The sequence below is a fragment of the Acomys minous genome, assembly GCF_964271855.1.
Source record: "Acomys minous genome assembly, chromosome: 1".
NCBI classification, from domain to species: Eukaryota; Metazoa; Chordata; class Mammalia; order Rodentia; family Muridae; genus Acomys; species Acomys minous.
Genome location: NC_140483.1, coordinates 36,759,241 through 36,782,035, shown reverse-complemented (window position 1 = coordinate 36,782,035; position 22,795 = coordinate 36,759,241). Strand labels below are relative to the sequence as shown.

Sequence of the window (22,795 nt, the reverse complement as noted above, 5' to 3'; positions counted from 1 at the left end):
TGGTATTTCTTAGATTCGGTGACATTTACTCTTCCCTGAACACGATCATGAAAATACTATTTGTGACTTTCAGCTTTTAGGGCATGGAATAATGGGCCAAGAAGGTTGCCGGGGTGGGGGTGTGGTGGGGGGTGTTTATCTATATGGCGTCCATCAACACACACACACACTCCTTAAATTATTAGAGGTGCACACCTCCACTGTCATGCACAAGCCATTGCTGCCAGAGCTTGGGAGGCCTGGGAGCACCATCCATTGCTTTTCTCATGCCACTTTCTACACTGCACTTGTGCTCAAGAAGACAATCAAGGAGCCAGAGTTGACCTTTAGGACTCATCCGAAGAACTCAGTACTTAGTAATTCAATAGAAGTATAGTGAAAAAGTGAGGCGTCTACTCACACGCTGCCATTCTAGTCCTCATTCTTAGGGCTTGTTCAACCCTCTGCTGAGGGTTTTTTTGACATCCTGAGCCTGAAGCAAAAACATAGAAAAACATCATTTCATATACTTTCTAAGTTTATACCATAGTTCAACATTTATAATAAATCTAACAGAAAGGGGGGACAGCAGGCAGGACAAATACAAGTCTCTGAAGTAAAAGATAATTTCATGGGATCAGATCGGTGAAGACAAAAGCCTTCCCATGGCAAGAAATAGTCACTTACTAGACAAAACTGAGCTGTATGTCTTTACTCTGGTCTCTAGGACTGAGTTCAAAACTGTTCCATTGTATTCTAACTACATTAAGAAAAGTTGGGCAATTATCCTACAAGTAAATCACTGAGGCTAGCCAGCCCTAAAGAGAGCACCACCTCACAGAGTAACTACTCCATAAAGTACCACTGTGGGATGGCTTTAAGAAGTGGAGAAGGGCCGGGCAGTGGTGGCGCATGCCTTTAACTCCAGCATTTGGGAGGCAGAGGCAGGTGGATCTCCGTGAGTTTGAGGCCAGCCTGGACTACAGAAGAATTCCAGGATATAGCCAGAATTGCTACACAAAGAAACCTTGTCTCAAAAAACAACAACAACAACAACAAAAAACAAAGAAGAAGAAGAAGAAGAAGAAGAAGAAGAAGAAGAACAACAACAACAACAACAACAACAACAACAACAACAACAACAAGACGACGACAACGACGACAAGGTGAAATGAGCTAAAAATCGTATTAGAACTTTATTTGATTTCTTGAGACAGGTATCTCTGTGTAGCCCTGGCTGTCCTAGAACTCAGTCTGTAGGGTAGACTAACCAAGATCTCAGAGATCCTCCTGTCTTAGCTGGGATTAAAGGCGTGTGCCTGGCCATGTTAGAACTTTTTATTGGCTGAAAAGGAAGGAACAGGGCTGACTGAAACAGAGCAGATTATTAACCACTTACTCAGCACTGAAGGCTGATTCTCATAAGCTGCGAAGGCCTCACCTAGGACACAAAAAAGGAGCAAAGTCAAACACTACAGGGAAACAAAAACAAAAAGATGTTATACACACATTTCACTTATCTTCCGGATAAAGAAACCAAATCCAACCTGTGACCAGTCGAACATACAATAAATATATTTTCTCCCTTAAGTATTTTTTGTGTGCACATGTGCATGCATGTGTGCACCCGGGTGGCAGTGCCTGCAGAAGCAGGTGTTTAGATCTTCTGAAGATGTAAGATGTACAGATAGTTGTGAGCTGTCCACTGTGGTGCTAGGAACTGAACTCTGGTCCTCTGCAAGCACATTTAACCATTGGGTCATTTTCCCCTTCCTATTCTTCCATTTTTCTAAGCTTAGAAACACTCAGTGGACAATAATAAGACATCAGCTCTAGGATCGTCACTCTGAAAATAATGTCTGTGCTGAGGATAGAGCTCAGCGACAGAGCACTCCTGCAGTATGTGTGAGGCTTTCATCCCAGCACAGGAAGGACAAAGAAAAGCCAGTCAACCACCTAACCAGGCTGTTCCCCATGGGTCTCAGGGCAACATTTAATACTTGGTCGCAGCTGGTAGCCCTCATTGGGGAGGCTTAGGAGGCATGGCTTTGTTGAAAAAAGTTTGTCACTGGAGGGGGGACAACTTGTGACATTTCATGTGTGCTCTCACGGCCTCCTGCTTGCAGTCTGGGATGTGTGCTCTCAGCTACTCCTGCTGCCTTGCCTGCACTCTGCTGTCCTGGACTGTAAACCCGAGTAAACCCTTCCCTCTAGAACAGCGGCTCTCTACTGTGGGTCGTGACCTCCACAAGAGTCTCATATTAGACATTCTGTACATCAGGTCTTTACATTGTGATTCCTAACAGTAGCAAAATTACAGTTAGGAAGTAGCAAAATAATTTTATGGTTGGGGACCACGACAACATGAGGAACTATATTAGAGGGTTGCAACATTAGCAAGGATGAGAACCACTGCTCTGAAAGTTGTCTTGGTCATGGATGGTTTATTATAGAAAAATAACAACGAAACAGGTTAAATGTATTCTATGTGTCAAGTGCAATTATTTAATTCTTATACCTAATGTGGTAACAATTATTATCCATTCTTTATAAATAGGGGGGGAAACAAAATTGATAATTTCTACAAGATTACATATCAAAAAGTAGTGAAACTAGCAAACAAATACAGGCAGTAGTAATTACGAACCGTGTAATACAGAGCAATACCTATCACATATGCAAATCTGTGGGCACTACAAAGCCACGAAGCAAAAGATGCTACTTCAGGTTTTTAAGGATAATTATAAAATGATGCAATGGGACCTAGGTAAGCATCAAAATCTTCCCTGAAAAGATAAGTTATCCACTGATGATGAAACATATAGGTATCTACATAAATTCATTCTGAACTTTACTTTTTCTATATACAAATGCAATATATGCTTGTACTGGCTAGTTTTATGTCAACCTGACACAGCTAGAATCGACTGAGAGAAGGGAACCTCAACAGACAAAATGCCTCCATAAAAACTGTTGTAGACAAGCCTGTAGGCGTTTTCTTAATTGGTGATGGATGGGGGAGGGGGCAGCCCACTGTGGGTAGTGCCATCCCTGGGTTGGTATTCCTGGGTTCTATAAGAAAGCACAATAAAGGCTGGAGAGATGGCTCAGTGGTGAAGAGCACTACTGACTGTTCTTCCAGAGGTCCTGAGTTCAATTCCCAGCAACCACATGGTGGTTCACAACTTGATGCCCTCTTCTGGTGTGCATGAAGACCGCATACTCATATACATAAAATAAATCTTAAAAGAAAGAAAACTTTAAATTAAAAAAAAAAAAAAAAGGAAAGAAAGCAGCCAGGCCTGGTGGCGCATGCCTTTAATCCCAGCACTCGGGAGGCAGAGGCAGGCGGATTGCTGTGAGTTCGAGGCCAGCCTGGTCTACAAAGTGAGTCCAGGACAGCCAAGGCTAACACAGAGAGACCCTGTCTCGAAAAACAAAAAAACAAAACAAAACAAAAAGGAAAGAAAGGAAGGAAGGAAAGAAGGAAGGAAGGAAGTAGGATGAACAAGCCATGAGGAGCAAGCCATGAGGAGCATGCTCCATGGCCTCTGCATCAGCTCTTGTCCCAGGTTCCTACCAGGCCTCTTCCCTCAATGGCAGTGACTCTGGATATGTAAGCCAAATAACCCTTTTCTCCCCAAATTGCTTTCGGCTGTGGTGATTCATCACAGCAATAGTATCCCTAACTAGAACAACATACTTGAGCCGGGCAGGGTTGGTGCATGCCTGTAATCCAAGCACTCAGGAGGCAGAAGCAGATGGATCTCTGAGTTCGAGGCCAGCCTGGTCTATAGAGTGAGTTCCAGGACAGCCAAGGCTACACAGAGAGACTCTGTCTCGGGGGGGGGGGGGGCAGATATAAAGAAACCAAACAAAATGATATATTTTCTTGAAAAACTAGACACAGCCAGTCCTAGAGGCACAAGTCTATAAACTTAGGAGACTAAGACAAGAAGACTGCACGTTTAAGGCTTGCTTAGGCAATTCAGTGAGAACAGGCCTTAAAACAAAAAGTGGGTGTGAAAATAATGGACATATATGTGTACACACATACACACTCTATCATCAAATACTAAGTAGTACTGTTTAGAAAAGCGTATTAAAGGCCACAACTAATAATACTGCCTATGTGAACAGATTTTTTTCTAATTTATATATTTTTTAAAAATGACAACTTAAAGAGTCAATAAAATATTTTCAAAAAGGAAATGTGGAAGGGAAAAAAGGGTTTTGACTATTTACATGGAAGTATATTATAAGTTGATTAACAACTCAAATACTGAGATTTGATTTAAAAATAGAAAAAGAAAAAACACTATTATTTTGTTTAACCTAAGGAGCAAATATTCATTACATATTCTCTGCCATAGAAAATAACATTAAGAAAACTGTTGAACTGCAATGTAGCAAAATGATACAATGCTTGCCTAAAAAGTACTAGAAAAACTTGGGTACCCCTCAGCACCCCTAAAAAAATCAAAAGTAAATGTCACTAATGGTCATTGCTTCCTGCATCTTAAAATATTACTTCTAACAGTTTGTATTCTATCACTGCAACAACAAAGATAACAACTTTCAAAGTTGTAAGACATTGAATCAGTGAACTAACAAAGCAATCGACGATGTTATAAGTAAGCAAAGGCGCAACACACAAGCACAGGGCAGGTCTTCTCACGGGGTGGCCTATAAACTTGCACTACTTACTCTGTGGTAACCTCCACAGGGATTCTGGATAATGGGTGGCTTCATCTAAAAAACAAAAAGTATTTGATGTATCACTTCTTTTCTATTTAAAAAAAAAAAAAAAAAGTCAGATCCGCATTAGCAAAGACCCTGGGGAGGGCTCCTTGTCTAAGGCCTGAGTGATGCTGCAGAGTGTCTTCCAATCACCAGCTACTGAGCCAACTGGGAATGGAGTGGGTACTAGGCTTGTTCTCCCTCCTGCTTCCATTGGTGTATCACTTCTAAGTGCTCATTTTGTAGGAGAACGGTGATTATTTAATCAACAGAGCGAAACATAAACTACAGGGAATAACCTGGAGTACATAATTTTGTAAAAAATTCTCAGCTGCATAACGTATCAGCACACATATCTTCTGGACTTCTGCAAGGAGGACAGGATCAAGCTAAAGTGCATGTGCACAAGACCACGGCCCATCAGCATTCCATCCCAGATGGGGGAGGGGCTGGTGACTCCACCTGGCAGAAGGACCTAATAGGCAGTTAACAGTTGCTGGGGAAGGGAAGTCATATGCCTCAGTGGCGTAGCCACTGGTAAGTTACCCACGCCCACACAATAACCTCCCACCCACCTCTGCTCCTGGCAAGCAAGCGTAATTAAATGTGGTGGGGGCACTTACACGCAAACCAAGGAGGAAGGGAAAAAGCAGAAGCTTGGCAGGAGGCAAAGGCTGATGGAGGGGATAATGGGGGGGATATGATAAAAATATTACCTATGTATGAAATTGTGAAAGAATAAAAATATTAAATATTGTAAGAAGGATGAGGGGTGGGAGAGAAAGTGGGGGCAACTAAGAGGAAAGTGTAAAGGCCTATATGTGTCAAAATATACAAAGCAGCCCATTACTTTGTATGTTAGCACATAAAAACAAACCAGTAATAATCATGATGGCAACTGGGTACTGTGATGTATGTCTTTAATGTCAGAACCACTGCGGACAGGGTAGGGCTGAGGCAGGAGGATCAATATTTTAGCCTGTGCTATACAGTACCCCCAGTCTAATGAAAAAAATAAAATAAAAGTAAGCCTCTCCAAACAAAATCCAGATACAAAAAAAAGAATGGAGGGAAAATGGGGTAGGATATAAAAAAATACCAAATGCCTAAAGTTTTTGAGTTTTACATTTTTATTTTTATTTTTATTTTCTGTAATCCTGAGGACCAAATCAGGGCTTCCCACCCAAATGCTACGCAAGCACTCTGCCCTCAGGGTGTCAGCAGCTCCACAAGCTTATCTCTATTTTCACTTTTTGAGACAGGTCTTACTATACAGCCTTGACTGGCCTGGAGCTTGCTATCTAGACCAGGTTGGCCTGGAACTCACAGACACCCTGCCTCTGCCTCTCAAGTCAGTGCCGGGGTTAAGCCCCGTGAACTTATCTTTAATGAGAAAAGTGATGATGTCAACCATGAGAATGACAGAGGTTTCCATGAGGTAGTATGCCTGCGGGACTAAAAAAGCCATCCATTTACAGTGTCTACAAATAAGCATCTTAAGCTTAAGTTGCAACTTCTCTCTATAATCAACTCTCTGATAAAGTACACTTAAAGTCAAATTCCCATCACAATTACAGACGGCCATACTTTAACAACAAAATCCTCTGTGCTATCCAACACGGTTAAGAATTTGACCTAAAGGCAAAGTAATTACCTAAGAATACTAAAAGATCCTAAAACTGAGCAATCTTCCTGAGACTGTTTAGTATCAATGTGATCAACTTCTCAGAATTCAAAAACAGGCAGTAGCTCTTGAACATAAAAATATCTTTCCATAAATATTCAAGCAGGCTATTTGTTAGATAGCACATTACTAATCACATATATTACTTATATATAGGAAGGAATACTTATAATGTACAAAAAAAAATAAAACTTTAAAAATGATTTTAAAAAAATTTTAAAGGCTTAAAAATTATTTAAAACCCTATTTTAACTAAGAGATCGCTCTGTGGGAAGAGTTACACGTATATAAAGCAACGTTACCTCTAGACTCAACAGAAGCCCTGGATCGGACCTTGATAGTGATATCACTGTAAGAGCTCTCTACATCATCTTCGGTTTCTCCTAGAAGGAAGCAGACGACACACTAGTACAGTCCTAACAGTCATGTTCAAAAGCTCTGACTAAACCCAGGTTAACGGTAAAGTGCAAGCACCTGGCTTCCCAGTGCACAGCACAGCGGCTGTTTGTCTACTATGCTTCCTATTTGGAATAACAACGTTCTAAATGAGCTACAGCTGAGCTCATGTATTTGCTGTTCTTTCAGCCACATAACTATTTCCTAAACAAATAATGTCTAAAAACTGTACGCTGAGGCTTGAATGCAGAGTCCAAAATGAACAGATGATCAGGAAATACTGGAAAACTTTTACTTATGGGAAGAAACGATACTGTAAACTGACTGTATAATTTCAGATATGACTAATGTTGGCCAGTTGATTTTTTTTCCCCATGGGTAATGCACATATACTCACAAATATTTCAATATCCAAATGACTAATTTCAAAGTATATTGGCTTAACAATGAACTAGATTTATGCTTGTATTTTTCATAAACTAGTCATGAGAATTTCAAACTGATGGTTTTAGTATCACAACCCACGACTAACACATGCAAGAAGTAGAAAGTATTAGTTTTCCTTAAAACCAGATATGGACCCTTTAAAGTATGTAAGGACTTCCCTCTTCCATTCTACCCAAACTTAGCCTGCCGTATCTTAACAGTTACAGTGCTTGTTTTTGTTTTTAAGAAAAAGACTGTTTTCTGCTCTTACCTCTTAAATCACTATCCAATTACTTCTGATACAAAGAAAGGGAATATATTACATGATAGTGAAAACGAAATTACCTTCAGAGAAATTGACCTGTTGGTTGCCGGCAGCTTCTAGGAGATAAAGACATAAAGCATGTAACATCAAAAAGTAAAGCTTAGGGGGGAAAGCACATAGCTAAGGGAAAGCCAACACAAAATACAAAAGGAAACTTTTCTATAAAATGACTAACAATCTATCACTTTAGAAATAAATCTGACATAAGCTCATATTAGAAATAAGTGCTTTCATTAAAATTTTAAGTCATATGTATGGGTCTGTCGTGTGCAGAAATCATGTGAGTTGGTTCCCTTGGACCTAGAGAGAGGCAGTGGTAAGCCAGGTGACATGGGTGCTGAGACACACGTCCTCAAAGCAGTAAGCACACTCAACCATGGAGCCATCTCTACAGCCACAAATAAAGGGCATTCATTTAATTTTGTTTTTCATGGAGCAGGCTGGCCTTGAACTCAGATATCTGCCTGCCTCTGCAGGCAGGCACGTGCCACCTAGCCCGGATGGCAACTGTAACACTTTAAGACTAAACCAGAATCCTCATCATCTTCTCAGGTCCTCTGAACTCCATCTGCGAACAAAGGGTTACAGAATGACAGAGGGGGGAGGCGTAGGGGGGAGGGAGGGACGAAGGGAGGGAGGGGAGGAAGTGAGTACAACACAGACCTCAGGCCTCTGGCTGAGAGTCTCCCTGGCCCTACACTTCCTTGACCTGAATACCTCTCCCTTCCTCTCTGCCCTAGTCCTAAGGAGAATGAGTCAGGAACTGCTAACAGTGACTGGGGAGGAATCTTAAAAGGGAAAAGTTAAGAATTTTTTAAATAGATGAAGGCTCATTTAATTTTTTGGAGACAGGATCTTACTATGTAACCCTGACAGTCCTAGAATTCAGTATGTAGTCCAGACTAGCTTTGAACTCACAAAGATCCACCTGCTTCTTGTCTCCAAAGTGCTAAGATTAAAGTTGTATACCACCATGCCTGGGTAGGTTTTTAGTTTTATAAAAACATGTACTTTTAAAAAAGATCTATTTCTGGGTGTGGTGGCCCACACCCAGGATCCCAGCACTTGGGGAGCCAGAGACAGGCAGATCTCTGTGAGTTCGAGGCCAGCCTGGCTTACAAAGTGAGTCCTGGACAGCTAGGACTACACAGAGAAACCCTGTCTTAAAAAACAAAACAAAACAAAGTGCCTGCAGAGGCCAGAAGAGGGCATCAGAGCCCGGACAGCTGAGGTTGTAAGCTGCCTGACATGGTGCTGGAAACAAACTCAGGTCTACTAGAAGAGCAAGCAGTCTTCAGAGCCGATGTCTCCAGTCCCACAGCTTTAATTTTTGCTGTTTTTGCTTTTCTGAAACAGAATTTTAGATGGCCCAGGATAGCCTCAAATTTGCTATGTAGTCAAGGCTGTCTTTGAACCTCTCATCCCAATATACGTATCTCCTGAATGCTGGAACTACAGGTGTATAGAACTATATTTAGCTAAAAATAAACGTTTACTTATTCTTTTAAGAGACTTGTTTGTACTCTAAATATAATTTGTATGCAGAAAACATCAAATTGTACTCTGGCAAATAGTCCAGGTCCCTACAGGTCCCACAGGGCTGCACATTTCAACTCTCCTATTGGCAGACTCCTCTATTTCCTTCGAAACCTTAACACGCTGAAGGAACAAACAGGTCCTCAGCACTGGCGTGACAAAGAAGTATGAACTGAAAAAACAAATTCCCCTTTTCAGTTCTAGCAGGGTGATGTACATCAGGGCTCTTCAGAAATGGGGAATTCAAAGATAAACAAGTCAAACACATTGACCAAACTTTGACTCAGGATTTTTACATGGGCTATTTTGTGTAGCCCTAGCTGTCCTCGAATTTACAGAGATCTATCTTCCCAAGTGCTGGGATTAAAGGTGTGCGCCACCACCAGGCAGTTTGTCTTTTTCTTTTTTTGTTTTTTGAGATAGGTTTTCTCTGTGTTAGCCTTGGCTGTCCTGGACTCGCTTTGTAAACCAGGCTGGCCTCAAACTCACAGCAATCCACCTGCCTCTGCCTCCTGAGTGCTGGGATTAAAGGTGTGCGCCACCATGCCGGCCTAACTGGGCAAAAATAATGACTAAAACTGTAGAGGATTAGGGCGACTCAGACTTTACAGAACTGGGAGTATTTCTTTTCAGCTTTTATCTCCACCTGCTCTTCAAAGGGCTTAAAAGCTTTCAGGATCATACCAGTCACTTACGCCAAACCTAAGCAAAGTAAACTGACGGCCAGGAGGCTGCGTGGTTACAAGTTCTGTAACAAGGAGTTTAAAAACAACATTTTCAGATTAGTCATTTTATTTCTTCCCTTTTTTAGTGGTGCTGGGGGTGGCACCTAAGATTTAGTACTTGGCTAGACAAAGCACTCTATCTAAGGCGCTAACCTGCACCCCTGCCTCAAGTTCCTAAACTAGACAGTATCTAGGATCCACTGACTCCTGCAGTACCCCCTGTAGCCAGTGAGGTTTATCTCAAAACAGCTCAGGTGGACTTGTCTGCCTGAGATTCCTTCTGCTCTTTAGCTTGGATGGATGGGTCTCTGATGACATATGGATCTTGAATTGTAAAACAGTTGCAATTCCCCAATAAACTTTCTTTTGGAGAGTTGGTCTTCATGTTGCTCATTTTAGCCTGACAGGTGAAAGTATGATTTCAGAAAGTGATTCTAAACATTATAGTATGAATCTGGAAATTTTCACACCAATTCAATAAGGTTAGTATAATATTAGTCAAAGTTCTACTGAAAAGAGTGGCATTTATGAATCAACATCTAGAATATACCTGTCAACATTTTTGCCAGAAAACAGAAAACCAATCGCTTTGAGAAACTTGCCAATAACACCATGCTTCTCTCAGAGAGCTAGAGTCTGATACAGGACACGCTGTCTTAGACGGGGTGCCCCAGTGTTGATCTTCATTTTCCTTTTTAAAAAAGTAAAGTGCAAAGCTGCCGGGCATGGAGCTGCACAACCGTGAGTCCAGTATTCAGGAGTGGCTAAGGAGGGGAATCACCAGTGAGTCTGAGGCAGCCTAAGCTATATAGTAATACTGTAGCTCAAAGCAATAACACACACACACACACACACACACACCCACACACACACACACACACACACACACACACCCAGGAGTAGAAAAATATGACCTAAATTTTATTTATATTTTGAACTAGAGGAACTGTTTCACTTCTTAAAGACTTTTTTACTGTTTGAATTTTATTATTAGTTTAAAGTTTTAAATCACATTTTACAGCCGGGGGTGGTGGCACACTCCTTTAATCCCAGCACTCGGGAGGCCGAGGCAGGTGGATGGCTGTAAGTTTGAGGCCAGCCTGGTCTACAAAGCAAGTCCAGGACAGCCAAGGCTACACAAAGAAACCTTGTCTCGAAAAACCAAAACAAACAAACAAACAAACAAATATTACATTTTACTTACTGACAGTATCTATGTGTGATCAGGGACAAGCTGAAGAAGTTGGTTCTCTCTTTCCATGTTGGTCTCAGGGACTGAACTTGGGTTGTTGCTATTGCCAGCAAGTACCATTACCGTCTGAACTATCTCATTGACCCCTTAAGTTTTTCCTTTCTTTTTTTTCCCTCTTTGCGTCAACTCCTGCCTCGTGATTCCTGAATGCTAGGATTAAAGGCATGCACTAGCATGCTCACCTTTCAAGTTTTCTTTACTTTTTAAAGATTTATTTATTTGTGCATATAAGCACTCTATTTGCATACATGACTGCATGACAGAAAAGGACATCATATTTCATTACAAATGGTTGTGAGCCATGATGTGGTGGCTGGGAATTGAACTCAAGACCTCTGGATAAGTAGCCAGTGCTCTTAACAGCTGAGCCATCTCTCCAGCCCCTCAAGTTTTATTTTCAAAGTACTAGGCTACTATAGTATTTAGTTTTTTGTATACAAGTTTTAATTTATATAATTATTCAGATAGCATACCACAAATGGCTTACTCTATAAACTATTCGTCATATAAAACATTCATAAAGACTGAATTGAAGCCGGGCATAGTAGTACACGCCTTTAATCCCAGCACTTGGGAGACAGAGACAGGTGGATCGCTGTCAGTTCCAGGCCAGCCTGGTCTACAAAGTGAGTCCAGGACAGTCACAGCAACACAGAGAAACCCTGTCTTGGTGGGGGGGGGACGACACCAAAAGAATACTGAATTGAAACTAGGTATGGTGATGCAGTCCTGCAACCCCAAGATTTGGAGGCAGAGGCAGGAAAATCACAAGTCCTGGGTCAACCTGGGTGACAAAGGCTGTGTTGTAAGATAAAAACAAACTGATCTTTCCAGTTCTAGTAATAAAAAAGGGTATACTGAAATTTTATTTAGTCAGGTTTCTGCTCAGTTTTTAATGACAGAGTCTGGCTATGTAACCCAGACTGGCTTCAAAACCTCATAATTCTCTTGCCTCTCCCTCCGCTGATCAAGTGGGGGCCACCAACCCAGGCTTCTCTTTCTTAAAAAAAAAAAAAAAAAAAAAAAAAAGAAGGGGCTGCAGAGATGGCTCAGAGGTTAAGAGCATTGGCTGCTCTTCCAGAGGTCCTGAGTTTACCTCCCAGCAACCACAATGAGCCTCACAACCATCTATACTTTATAATGTGATTGGACACCCTTTCTGGCCCAGATATGTACATGCAGGCAGAACACTGTATATGCAATAATAAATAAATATTAAAAAAAAAAAGAAAAAGGGGGTGCTAGAGAGATGGCTCAGAGGTTAAGAGCACCGCCTGCTCTTCCAGAGGTCCTGAGTTCAATTCCTAGCAACCACATGGTGGCTCACAACCACCTATAATGTGATCTAATGCCCTCTAATGGCATGCAGGTGTACATGCAAATAAAGCAATGATGCACATTAAAATAAATAAATAAATCTTTAAAAAACAAAAAAAAAATAAAAAAGTATCCATACTTTGAAAATTGTTTATCTACTGACTTTTCTTTAGAATTCTATTAATGTTATTAATATCCTTAAATATTTATTAACAGTCAAGGCTAAGTTGACAAATGGCTATACATTGCCATTTCAATCTCATAACTTGGAAAAAGCCAGTATGGGGCTGGCAAGATGACTCAGTTGCCACTAAGCACTAAAACCAAGTTCCTTTCCTATGACCTATATAATAGAAAAATGACTCACGCGAGCTGTCCTCTGACCTCTACACACATTCAGGGCCTCCCATAAAAAGACTGCTAACCTAAGAGCGGTGTCACCCATATCGAAGAGTTGTAACTCCTGCATTGCATGGTCTTTAAAGGCAAAATAATGACATCTGTCCAAGGCAGACTGATGTAGCATTTGCCAAGGCTCTTCCCTGCCTTTACCTGATTCATAGTTCACATTTTTTCCTGTGTCATACCATGCAGTTTTTCATATTTGACATTTAATCAAATGCATTTCCAACTAAAAAGTTGAACCTCTCCATGTATGGTACTTTTCCTACATATTCTGTACAAACTGTTATTTTAGCACTTATAAAAAGTTATGACAGAATGGGTGTAGCCGTGCACGCCTGGGACGCCTGTACTACTCTGGGAGACAGAGGCAGGCAGATCTCTGTGGGTTCAAGGCCAGCCTGGTCTACCAAGTGAGTTCAGGCAGCCAAGCATACACAGAGAAATGGTTAGTTTTCATTTTAATCAGTAGCCCAGGCTGGCTTCAATCTCACAATCTTGCCCAGTCCTAACTGTTGAGATTCTAATGATTTTTTAATGTTGTCTTTCTTTTTCATTACCTAATGTATTCCTGAGATATAAAAAAGAAAAACAAAAAACAAAACTCATAGCTCTTTATTGTCCTAGTATGTAGGTCAGTCCTTGACATAGGAAGTGGTTAAAAAGAAGTTTGCTCTCATACTTAGTAACATAAGAAAAACAGTCTGAGACTAGTTCTCACTAATTAGAGTTCTAGCAAGATTTTTTAAATTCGTCTCTTCTTTTTCTTCTTCTTCCTTCTTCTTCTTCTTCTTCTCCTCTTCCTCCTCCTCCTCCTCTTCTTCTTCTTCTTTTTTTCCAAGACAGGATTATAGGGTCTTGCTGCCCTTTTTCTTTTGATCCTCCTGTATCAACCCACCAAAGTGCTTAGACTTTAGGTGTGTGCCTGGCTTGTTTTCATCTCCCCTCCGCCTCACCCCTCCAAGACAGGGTTTCTCCATGTAGGCCTGACTGTCCTGGAGCTCACTCTGTAGACCAGGCTGGCCTCGAACTCACAGAGATCCACCTGCCTCCCTCTCCAGAGCCCTGGGATTAAAGGCGTGCGCCACTACCACCTGGCTTGTTTTCATCTTTTTAATGGGAGCTACAAGATGTACAGCCGGAGCTAAAGAGATGGCTCAGTGGTTAAGAGACCTGGCTGCTCTTTTAGAGGACCCAGGCTCAATTCCCAGCCCCTACATGGTGACTCACAAGCACATGTCACTCTAATTCTAGGAGATCTGATGCCGTCTTCTGACCTCCATGGGCACCAGGCAGGCAGGCACACACACACACACACACACACACACACACACACACACACACACACAAACACACACACACAGGCAAACATTCATATGCATAAAATACAAATAAGTGAATAAAAATATTGAGACAGGGTTTCTCTGTGTAGCCTTGGCTGTCCTGGACTCACTTTGTAGACCAGGCTGACCTCAGACTCACAGAATCTGCCTGCCTCTGTGTCCTTGAGTGCTGGGATTAAAGGCATGTACCACCATGCCCAGCTATAAATAAATCTTAAAAGAATACATAGAGAAAGAATGAAATACAGTCTGATGATGAATAAGCAAAGCATCGATGACTTCTTGGTTTAATTTCATTTCCCTCCTATTTAGCTGGCTTGCTTTATTTATTTATTTATTTATTTATTTATTTTTTTTTTTTGGTTTTTCGAGACAGGGTTTCTCTGTGGAGCCTTGGCCATCCTGGACTCACTTTGTAGACCAGGCTGGCCTCGAACTCACAGCGATCCACCTGCCTCTGCCTCCTAGTGCTGGGATTAAAGGCGTGCGCCACCACGCCCGGCCTAGCTTACTTTATTTATATTTTTTAAGACACTCTTATTCTGTAGTCAAGGCTGGCCTACAATTCTAACATACATCAGGCTGGCTATGAACTTGTGACAATCCTGTTTCAGGATCCCCACTGTCCCCACTCCCACCCCAGTGTTAGGATTACAGTCATGTCTCCATGTTAAATAAATCACGCTCGGTTAAATAGAGAATTTAGGAAACGCTCATGGAAGTTGGGCGTCGTGGCAAAAGTCTGAAATCCAGACTTAAGAGAGTGGAGTTAGGAAGATAACGAAGTCAAAGTCATTCTCAGTTACATAATGAACTTGAGGCTAGCCTGGGCTACACAAAGAACTGCCTCAACAAAACAGAACCAACCTTGCCCAAGAAACTTTTATAAGTGAAAACACACATGATAAGGTATACATTGCTAAGCTCTTCTTAGTACCATGAAACTACAGATCCTGAAGTCTTTATCAAAATCAACCCAGGCCTAGGTAAAAAGACATTTAATAGAGGAAGTTGTAACTACTTACTTATATAGAAAAATTAAACACTTTTATTTTGTTTTAAAATTTATAACTATTTCTAACCACATTCAACGCAGGTTTGTGTAAAGCTCAGACAGCTTTGAACTCCTGGTTTTTTTTCAAGCACTGGGTCTGAGGCATGAGCCAACAGACCCAGTTAAAGCTACAGATTGTATTGTTTTATATGTTTTTCCTCATTTGTGTATGTGTGTGCCCATACTCGTGCACGTGAAGAACAAGGAAGCAATCTTTCTCTACTGTCGCCCGCTTTACTCATCCGGCTATGGACCATCTGGATCCACCTGTCTCCAATACCCAGCAGTTAGGGTTACAGGCACTGAAGCCATGCCTGCCTTTTATCTACGTGCTGGGAATCTGAACTCCACACTTCATGTGTGCAAAACAATCGTGCTTACCCGAGCCATGTCCCTCGATCCCTAAGACCAGATGCTGAAATCTCACCTTCTACATCAAGGCAAACACTAAAATAATTTAAATTAGTAAAACAACAACAACAACAAAAAGACAAAGGGCATTTTTTTTTATAAAAAAAATTACTTTCTGAATCTAGGTTGACACTTCTTTCTCTTCACAGAATTTAACAAAGGCTAATAAACACCACCTTACTTGGGCTGGAGAGACGGCTCAGCGGTGAAGAGAACCACTGACTGCTCTTCCAGAGGTCCTGAGTTCAATTCCCAGCAACCACATGGTGGCTCACAACTTGATACCCTCTTCTGGTGTGCATGAAGACAGCACACCCATATTCATAAAATAAATAAATCTTAAAAGAAAGAAAACTTAAAACCAAAGCAAAGCAAAACAAAACCTCAAACCCTTTACTTTAAGTTTGGTGGCACACATCTGTAACTCAAGCAGCCGGGAGGTGGAAGCGGAAGGGACAACAGCTCTTGGTTATCTTCAGCTACCTACACAGCTGAGACCAGTCACAGTAAAAACAAACAAACCCAAACAACAATAACAACAAAACAAAAACAAAACCAGTTGAGAGGATGTGGCTCTAGGATCAAACGCACATGTGTGAAACCATGGTTTGATCCTTAGCACCACACAAAAAAGTACTGATTTATTATTACGCATTTTCATGTGACTTCAAGTAAGAAGACAATTTTACACAGAATAAAACCTCAGGAACTAAAGCAGGCCCTCATTCCAGGGACACTGACCCATAAGCTGAGAGAATGAACAATGGAAACTTCTGAAGCAAACCACAAAAATGCACACAATTGTGTATTTTGCTACTAAGAACCCTCAATAAAACCCCGTTAGGAATTTGAAAAAAAACAAACCTATTTCACTCATTTTAGTATTCCCATTTGTTTTGTAGGTTGAATCTGTAAGAGAGGCAGCAAGAAAACAATTAGAACCGAAAGGGAGAGGCACTGTGTACTTCCTTACCACATGCGCTTATGACATCTTAGCATCTTAGCATCATCAAGGGAGTGGCTGTGATGCAACAGAGACCTAATATAAAGGACCAATGAACAGAACACAAAGTGCAAGTAGACTGTACAGAGGAACCTTACTAGTTTCCTTTCATAGTCACGAAACCAATTTAAGGACTTGCAAGGTTTTAGTCAAAAGGAAATGTAGCTGACGCACACACAACCTTTCGTAGCCCCATGCCATAACGCCTTCCGTCTTATTAGTAATAAACTAAGAAGACTAAAAAGTCCCCGACCTTATTTTGAAAGCATCATGCATGCACTGAAGAACCATAGCACCACGTAAAAAATAATCTTTCAAAACCAACGCGGAAGCCTTTTCTGCACACCAGTGTGGGCCGACCTTTTTGATACATGTGAAAGTGAGGTGGAAACAAACAAAAAGGGGCACAGAAGAGTACCCACTGATCCAAGATTTATGTTTAAGAAGGCAGCCAGGCAGTAGACAGAGCTCTGAGAGAAAGCTTGCCTAGTATGTGCCAGGCTCTGGGCTCAAGCCTCAGCACTGGCAAAAAGCGGCAGGTGAAAATATGTATCTTCTGAAAAAATAAGCTGACACTGGCTGCTTACAGACTTCGTTTGTCCCATGTAGCTCAGGCTGGCATTAAACTCTCTGTGTAGCCAAGATGACCGTGCTCTCCTGATCCTCCTGTCCCCGAAGTTCTGGGATTATGGGTGCGCACCACCGTGCCTGGCTAAGCTTTGATTCACAGGAATAGTCTCCTCTAGAAGTAACCCTGTACTTATAAGGAAGATACATCAACACAACAGTCTCTTACCAGATCTTGGGCTTCTTAGCGGGGGTCTGCATAAGTTACTTATAGGGTCTTCATTCATCACTGATGGTGGAAGAGAAAAGTGTGTGAAACGCAAGACTTAGTATGCAGTCATCCTCATTTGGTCAAGAAAGGTCCCCAGACACTGATTATGATAGAGAACCAAAGGCAAGTTTTCTCTAAGGGACAGACAGCCTCTTGTGAACTAATAACAAGAGCAGACTAGAGCGAATTACCTTTTATACAGATTGTATATATGATCATGAAGAAACCTGAAAAATCAGTAGGCCGTATTGTACAAAAGACAATGAATAGTAAATAAGGTTCTTCTCCGTTGCACAAGCAAGGTATGATGGTATATGTATCCGCCTATAATTCTAACACATGGGAGGTAGAGGCAGGAGGATCAGGCATTTAAAGTTAGGTTATCCTCTGTCACACAGTGGGTTTGAATATCAGCTTAGACTACACAAGACTCTGGCCCAAAAACCTCAAAACTATTAGTAACCAACTTCTGGGACTAGAGATACAGCTTCTGCCGCCTGCACTAGGCCCTGGGTTGCATCCTCACCATGCCAAAGCAGGGTGGGGTAGGGACTAAAATATGCACTATATCATAATTTGATTATCTATCCATGCGGGAGGCAGAGGCAGGCGGGTCGCTGTGAGTTTGAGCCCAGCCTGGTCTACAATGGGAGTCTAGAACAACCAAGACTACACAGAGAAACCCTGTCTCAAAAAAAAAAAAAAATATGTATAAAGTACATTTTCTCAGGCCAATGGGATGGCTCCGGGGCTTGCTGCCTGCCATATCTGACAACCTGAGGTCCATACTTATACGTAATTCATGTAAACATAGAATCTACTTCACACACACACACACACACACACACACACACACACACACACGCAAATAAAAAACTTTGGTGAACTACTAAATGTATTCTATTTCCCTGTTACAGTGATTCTAAGACATTTTTTTCTTTATTGCATTTTAAACATCTCTGAAATCATATTCTATCTAATTATGGCACATTACCATATATCAGCATGAAACTGGCAGTACTTTTTGTCTTCTAGGTGGCACAAAAAGCAATGATGTCCCACCTTATAGCTGATACCCTGAGCTCAGTGAGACTAAGCTGACAGCATTGACACTCACTGTGCCAGGGTTTTACCATGCAGAAACAACTAAGCAGAAGGCACTGTGACATAACCACTGACACTACAAAGAATTACCTAAGGCTGAGAGTGAGGGCTTGGGGAAAATGAAAAGGTTTTAGAAAAGACAAACCTGAGCCTGAATTTCAATTTAGCCATGCCTCATGTGATCTCAGGGGAGAATCTTAGGTACTCTTAAGCTCGTTTTCTCATCTATTAAGGGGGCAGAATACCTCCCTGTGACATTATAAAGCTTAACAAAAGGGCTGGAGAGATGGCTCAGAGGTTAAGGACACTGGCTGCTCTTCCAAATGTCCTGAGTTCAATTCCCAGCAACCATCTATAATGAGATCTGGTGTCCTCTCTGGTGTGCAGGCATACATGCAGGCAGAACACTGTATACATAATAAAATCCTTTTTTGGGGGGGTGTTTTCTAGACAGGGTTTCTCTGTGTAATCCTGGCTGTCCTAGTCTTGCTTTGTAGATCAGGCCTGGCCTCAACTCACAGATATCCACCTGCCTCTGTCTCCCTGAGTGCTGGGATTACAGGCGTGCGCCACTATGCCTGGCTAAATAAGTCTTAAAATAAAGAAATAATAAATAAAAAGTAAAGATTAACAAAGCAGCCGAGTAGTTGTGCTCACCCTGTCTGTCCTTGGACTGCCCACAGGGCTTGATTCACTGAATGAAAAGACTCACACAAGTCTATCAATTAGAGCTGACTCTTAATGAGCCTCGGGCAGATGAAGAACCAACTAGTCTTACCTGAAGCCTCTAGTGTCCTGACAGTTCTCATGGAGGCTGTTTGGCTTGTAACAGCTTGGGAAGCTTCATCCTCTACAGCACCAACAAGATCAAGAGAAAAAGTTCAAGTTACATGCCTGGGATGGATCATGGTACAGAATATGCATATTCAACATTAATCTATAAACAGAGCTGCAAGTACCCAATTTCCCCAGATTCAAAACTTGGGAATTAAACTAGTCAGAATTCTTATTAAGACACAGTATGATAAGGTCTGAAGAGGGCGTTGAGTGGTTAAGAGCATTTGCTACTCTTTCAGAGGCCTCCAGGATCCCAGCACACTGGTCCGAGTGGCTCACAATAGCCAAGCTCCAAGAGACCTGATGCCATCTTCTGGTTCCCAAGGGAACTTGAACACATAATTGCATATACTCACACAGATACATGCTGCTTCACAGACACACATATACATAAAACAAAAGAAACTATTAATTGTTGTTTTACGACAAAAAAAATGTTACTTTAGAAAGTTTTTTTTTTTTAAAAGATGAGTTCAACGGTCAAAAATGGTGTAGATTCAGCAGGTAGAAAAAAAATTTTAATTCTTTAAAAATGTACTAAGAGGTGAAATTTAAGTGCAGTAAGCTCTGTGGGAAAGTCAATAAAAAGTAACATATTTACATTGCTTCCTACATGCAAACACTGGCTTAGGTTCCGTGACAGAATTAGCCCAACAACCTAAATTGCTACCAGGCAGACAGAAGGGTTCCTTTCTTTCAAGAAATCTGCCATCTTAAAAAAAAAAAAAAAAAAAAATACTGGGCCAGGCATGGTGGCGCCCTAGCACTCAGGAGGCAGAGGCAGTGAATTCGGGGCCAGGACAACCAAGGCTAACAGAGAAACCCTGTCTCAAAAAACCACAAAAACAAACAAACAAACAAACCAAACAAAAAACCCAACCAAAAAATTTTTTTAAAAAAACTACTAACATGTATACAGAATAAACGTGCATATCTATAGCATAGTTTCCAAAATCAACCAATCATTAGATGTGTCAGGGTTTTAAGGGAATGCAGGTAAACCTGCAAGCAAGCCGTTTTCTGTGGTCTAAGCTGAAAATGTCATTAGATGCATCAAATGTCTACCATTACTGAGCGATGTTATCTCATTGTGACTCAAAACGTCAGAATTTTACCTCATAATTAGGTGATTTATACGGGGCTTACTGGAAATCACCGGTGACTCAGTTTTATATCTGAGAGCAGGAAGGAGGAGGATGCTTTTAAGAAATTTGATTCACCTGTGACTTAAACTAAAACTACAGTACACACACTGCCGGCACTTGGGGCTTCGTTTAGAAGCTTTCCTAATTAATAGAATCTTGTTTTCTTCTAGTACTTTCTCAGCCTTGATTTGTTTAGCTACTCGAGATTACTATGATGGCCTTCAACCTAGGGGAAGTCTGGCAGAGACCACCACACTTTGCATATCTGCAGTTAGGTCACAAGCCCATTCAATAAAGTCCGTTATTCCTCACAGCCTGGAAAATATCTTTTTCCTAATCTTGATGGGAAGAGAAATCGACTGGAAAGTTAGCTTAAAAACATGATTTATTAGCTGGGGACTTGGGGCCCCAGAGATTTAAGAAGAAGAAGAAGACGGAAATGGAAGTGGTTTCGATAGACGCCTTGGCAGAAGTTAAATGAAAGCGAGCCTAGAGTAATTTGGAGTGCCGACAATGGCTTAGCCGCCGGCCTCTAGCAAAAGCCTGCAGAAAGAGGCAACCTAGACTCCCCTAAACTGATGCTCAGAGATGAGCAGAGCTCTCCGCCTCCGCCGGGGTCACTTGGCACCACCATCTTTCCGAGGGTCATGCATCTTTCCCTCCCGAGGGTCCGGGTGGGCTCAGCACCGGGGTGCGCGCCTAAAGGGCCGCAGAATCACCGATACCCTGACGGGGCCGGCCTCCACGGGGGCGCGCCTCCCGCCGCCTGCACCCGTGCCCGGCACTGCGCGCGCTCCCGAGCTGGCAGCTGAGACTGTTACCTCGGCCGTCTTCACTTGAGGATTGAGAGTCCCGTAACCCTGCCCTGCTCGTGGCCGGGGACGGCTGAAGCTGCGGTGAGTGCTGCTCCAGGCGAGTAGACCTTCGCGTCTTCATCTCCTCGGCTTCCTGGGGTCCCCGCTGTCTCCGTTGCCTAGACCGAAGGTTGTAAGAGCTTTCTCTCACTTCCTCTTTCGCAGATTCTGGCCGGAACTTTCCTGGCGGGGTTCGTCTTCCCCCCGGGGACCTTTCTTTGGCCACCAGGGGCTCGAAGTCGCCGTACACTTCTGGCGGCTCTTCTGAAAACCTCACTTCCCGTCGTCCGTGGCGCGACGGAGGAGTTCCGTACGCAGGCGCGTCACTGCTGTCGCCATTTTGAGAGGCGAACTTTCGCCTTCCCTCCCGGATGGGGGCTCTGGGCGTGACGTAGACGGCCCATCCTTCTCCCAGCGCCTCGGTCGGTCGCCTCTCTCCCGCCATAGTTGTTTACGTAGCTGGAGTAGTCGGTGGTGGAGATGGCTTTGCCGCGGTTAGGTTCCCCAGCAAGCGGTGGCGATGGCTTCGGGGAGGTTGTCGCAGTGGTCAGGGAGGCAGTTGAGAGTCGCCCGGGCCGCCGCCTGCGTCGTCGCTAGTGTGCCACAAACCAGCCTCCGGGCCCATGGTGTGTCCTAAGGGCTGTGGGGAAGAGGCAGTGCCCGAGCTGGGTCAGCTGCTGTGGGTCACCCCCGCCTCCTGGCTGGAAGCACCAAAGAGGAGGAGAAGGGGGAGGAGGACGCCGCTGTCCTTGGCCTTGAGGGAGGGGAAGGTGGGGCGACGAGGAGGTGGTAGGACGTGTTGGCCTTTGCCAAGCTGCTGGTGGCCGGTTGCCCACCACAGGAGGCGCTGGTCCTGGCTTCTAGAGGCTCTTGGAAAGGACAAGTTTTCAGCCCTTGATCCCAAGCTGTTGCGCAGTTAACCCTGCTACTTTTAGCCACTCCTTTTCAAATGTCCCTCGTAGGAGTAATGACCAGAGAGAAAATTTTTGCATGTCATCTTATGGCGAAAATTATAGTTTTCAAGCACCTTATGAAGCCACTTAACCAGCTTAAAATTTTAATTCACCTACAGACCCTTTAAAAATCATGTTTAGTCATCCCTTGCGTGGATTTCCATTTTTGAATCCCAGACGCAACAGCCTTATTCCTGAACTTTGATGTGAAAATTCTGCCCCAGCAGCACTGTTGGGAAGACTGAATGCTTCGTTAGACACAACGTGAAAGGAACAGGAGATTAAAGGCAGCACTCTCGTTCTAAGAACCATTCTTTTACTTCGATTCTGGATAGGGTATTTCTGCATTTCACTTAGAGTTTCCGAATTCACAGAATACAAAAACATGGTCAAAACTATTTCAGCTCTGCATACCGTATTTACGTGTGTATAATGTAGAGGTTTATAAGAAAATTTAGACAAACTGAAGGA

At 42.5% G+C, this 22,795-nt stretch overlaps 1 protein-coding gene across 7 annotated transcripts in view; it reads right to left on the bottom strand.

Annotated features, from left to right (window-relative positions):
• TOR1AIP1 (torsin 1A interacting protein 1) overlaps positions 1–22,138 on the bottom strand; it is a 35,084-nt gene extending 12,946 nt beyond the window's left edge. Inside the window, exons 1-9 of one of the 7 annotated variants that reach the window (XM_084772562.1) lie at positions 21,339–22,135; positions 19,314–19,385; positions 17,390–17,449; positions 16,455–16,499; positions 7,571–7,603; positions 6,706–6,786; positions 4,687–4,731; positions 1,379–1,420; positions 401–472 (exon numbers count right to left, since the gene is read on the bottom strand). In XM_084772562.1, coding sequence (XP_084628688.1) covers positions 401–472; positions 1,379–1,420; positions 4,687–4,731; positions 6,706–6,786; positions 7,571–7,603; positions 16,455–16,499; positions 17,390–17,449; positions 19,314–19,385; positions 21,339–21,816 — 928 coding nt within the window. In that variant the 5' untranslated portion in view covers positions 21,817–22,135. Of the gene's footprint in view, positions 1–400; positions 473–1,378; positions 1,421–4,686; positions 4,732–6,705; positions 6,787–7,570; positions 7,607–16,454; positions 16,500–17,389; positions 17,450–19,313; positions 19,386–21,338 lie in introns of all 7 variants that reach the window. The other 6 variants (XM_084772561.1, XM_084772564.1, XM_084772565.1 and 3 more) reach the window with 6 other exon arrangements.
• Positions 22,139–22,795: the final 657 nt, after the last annotated feature.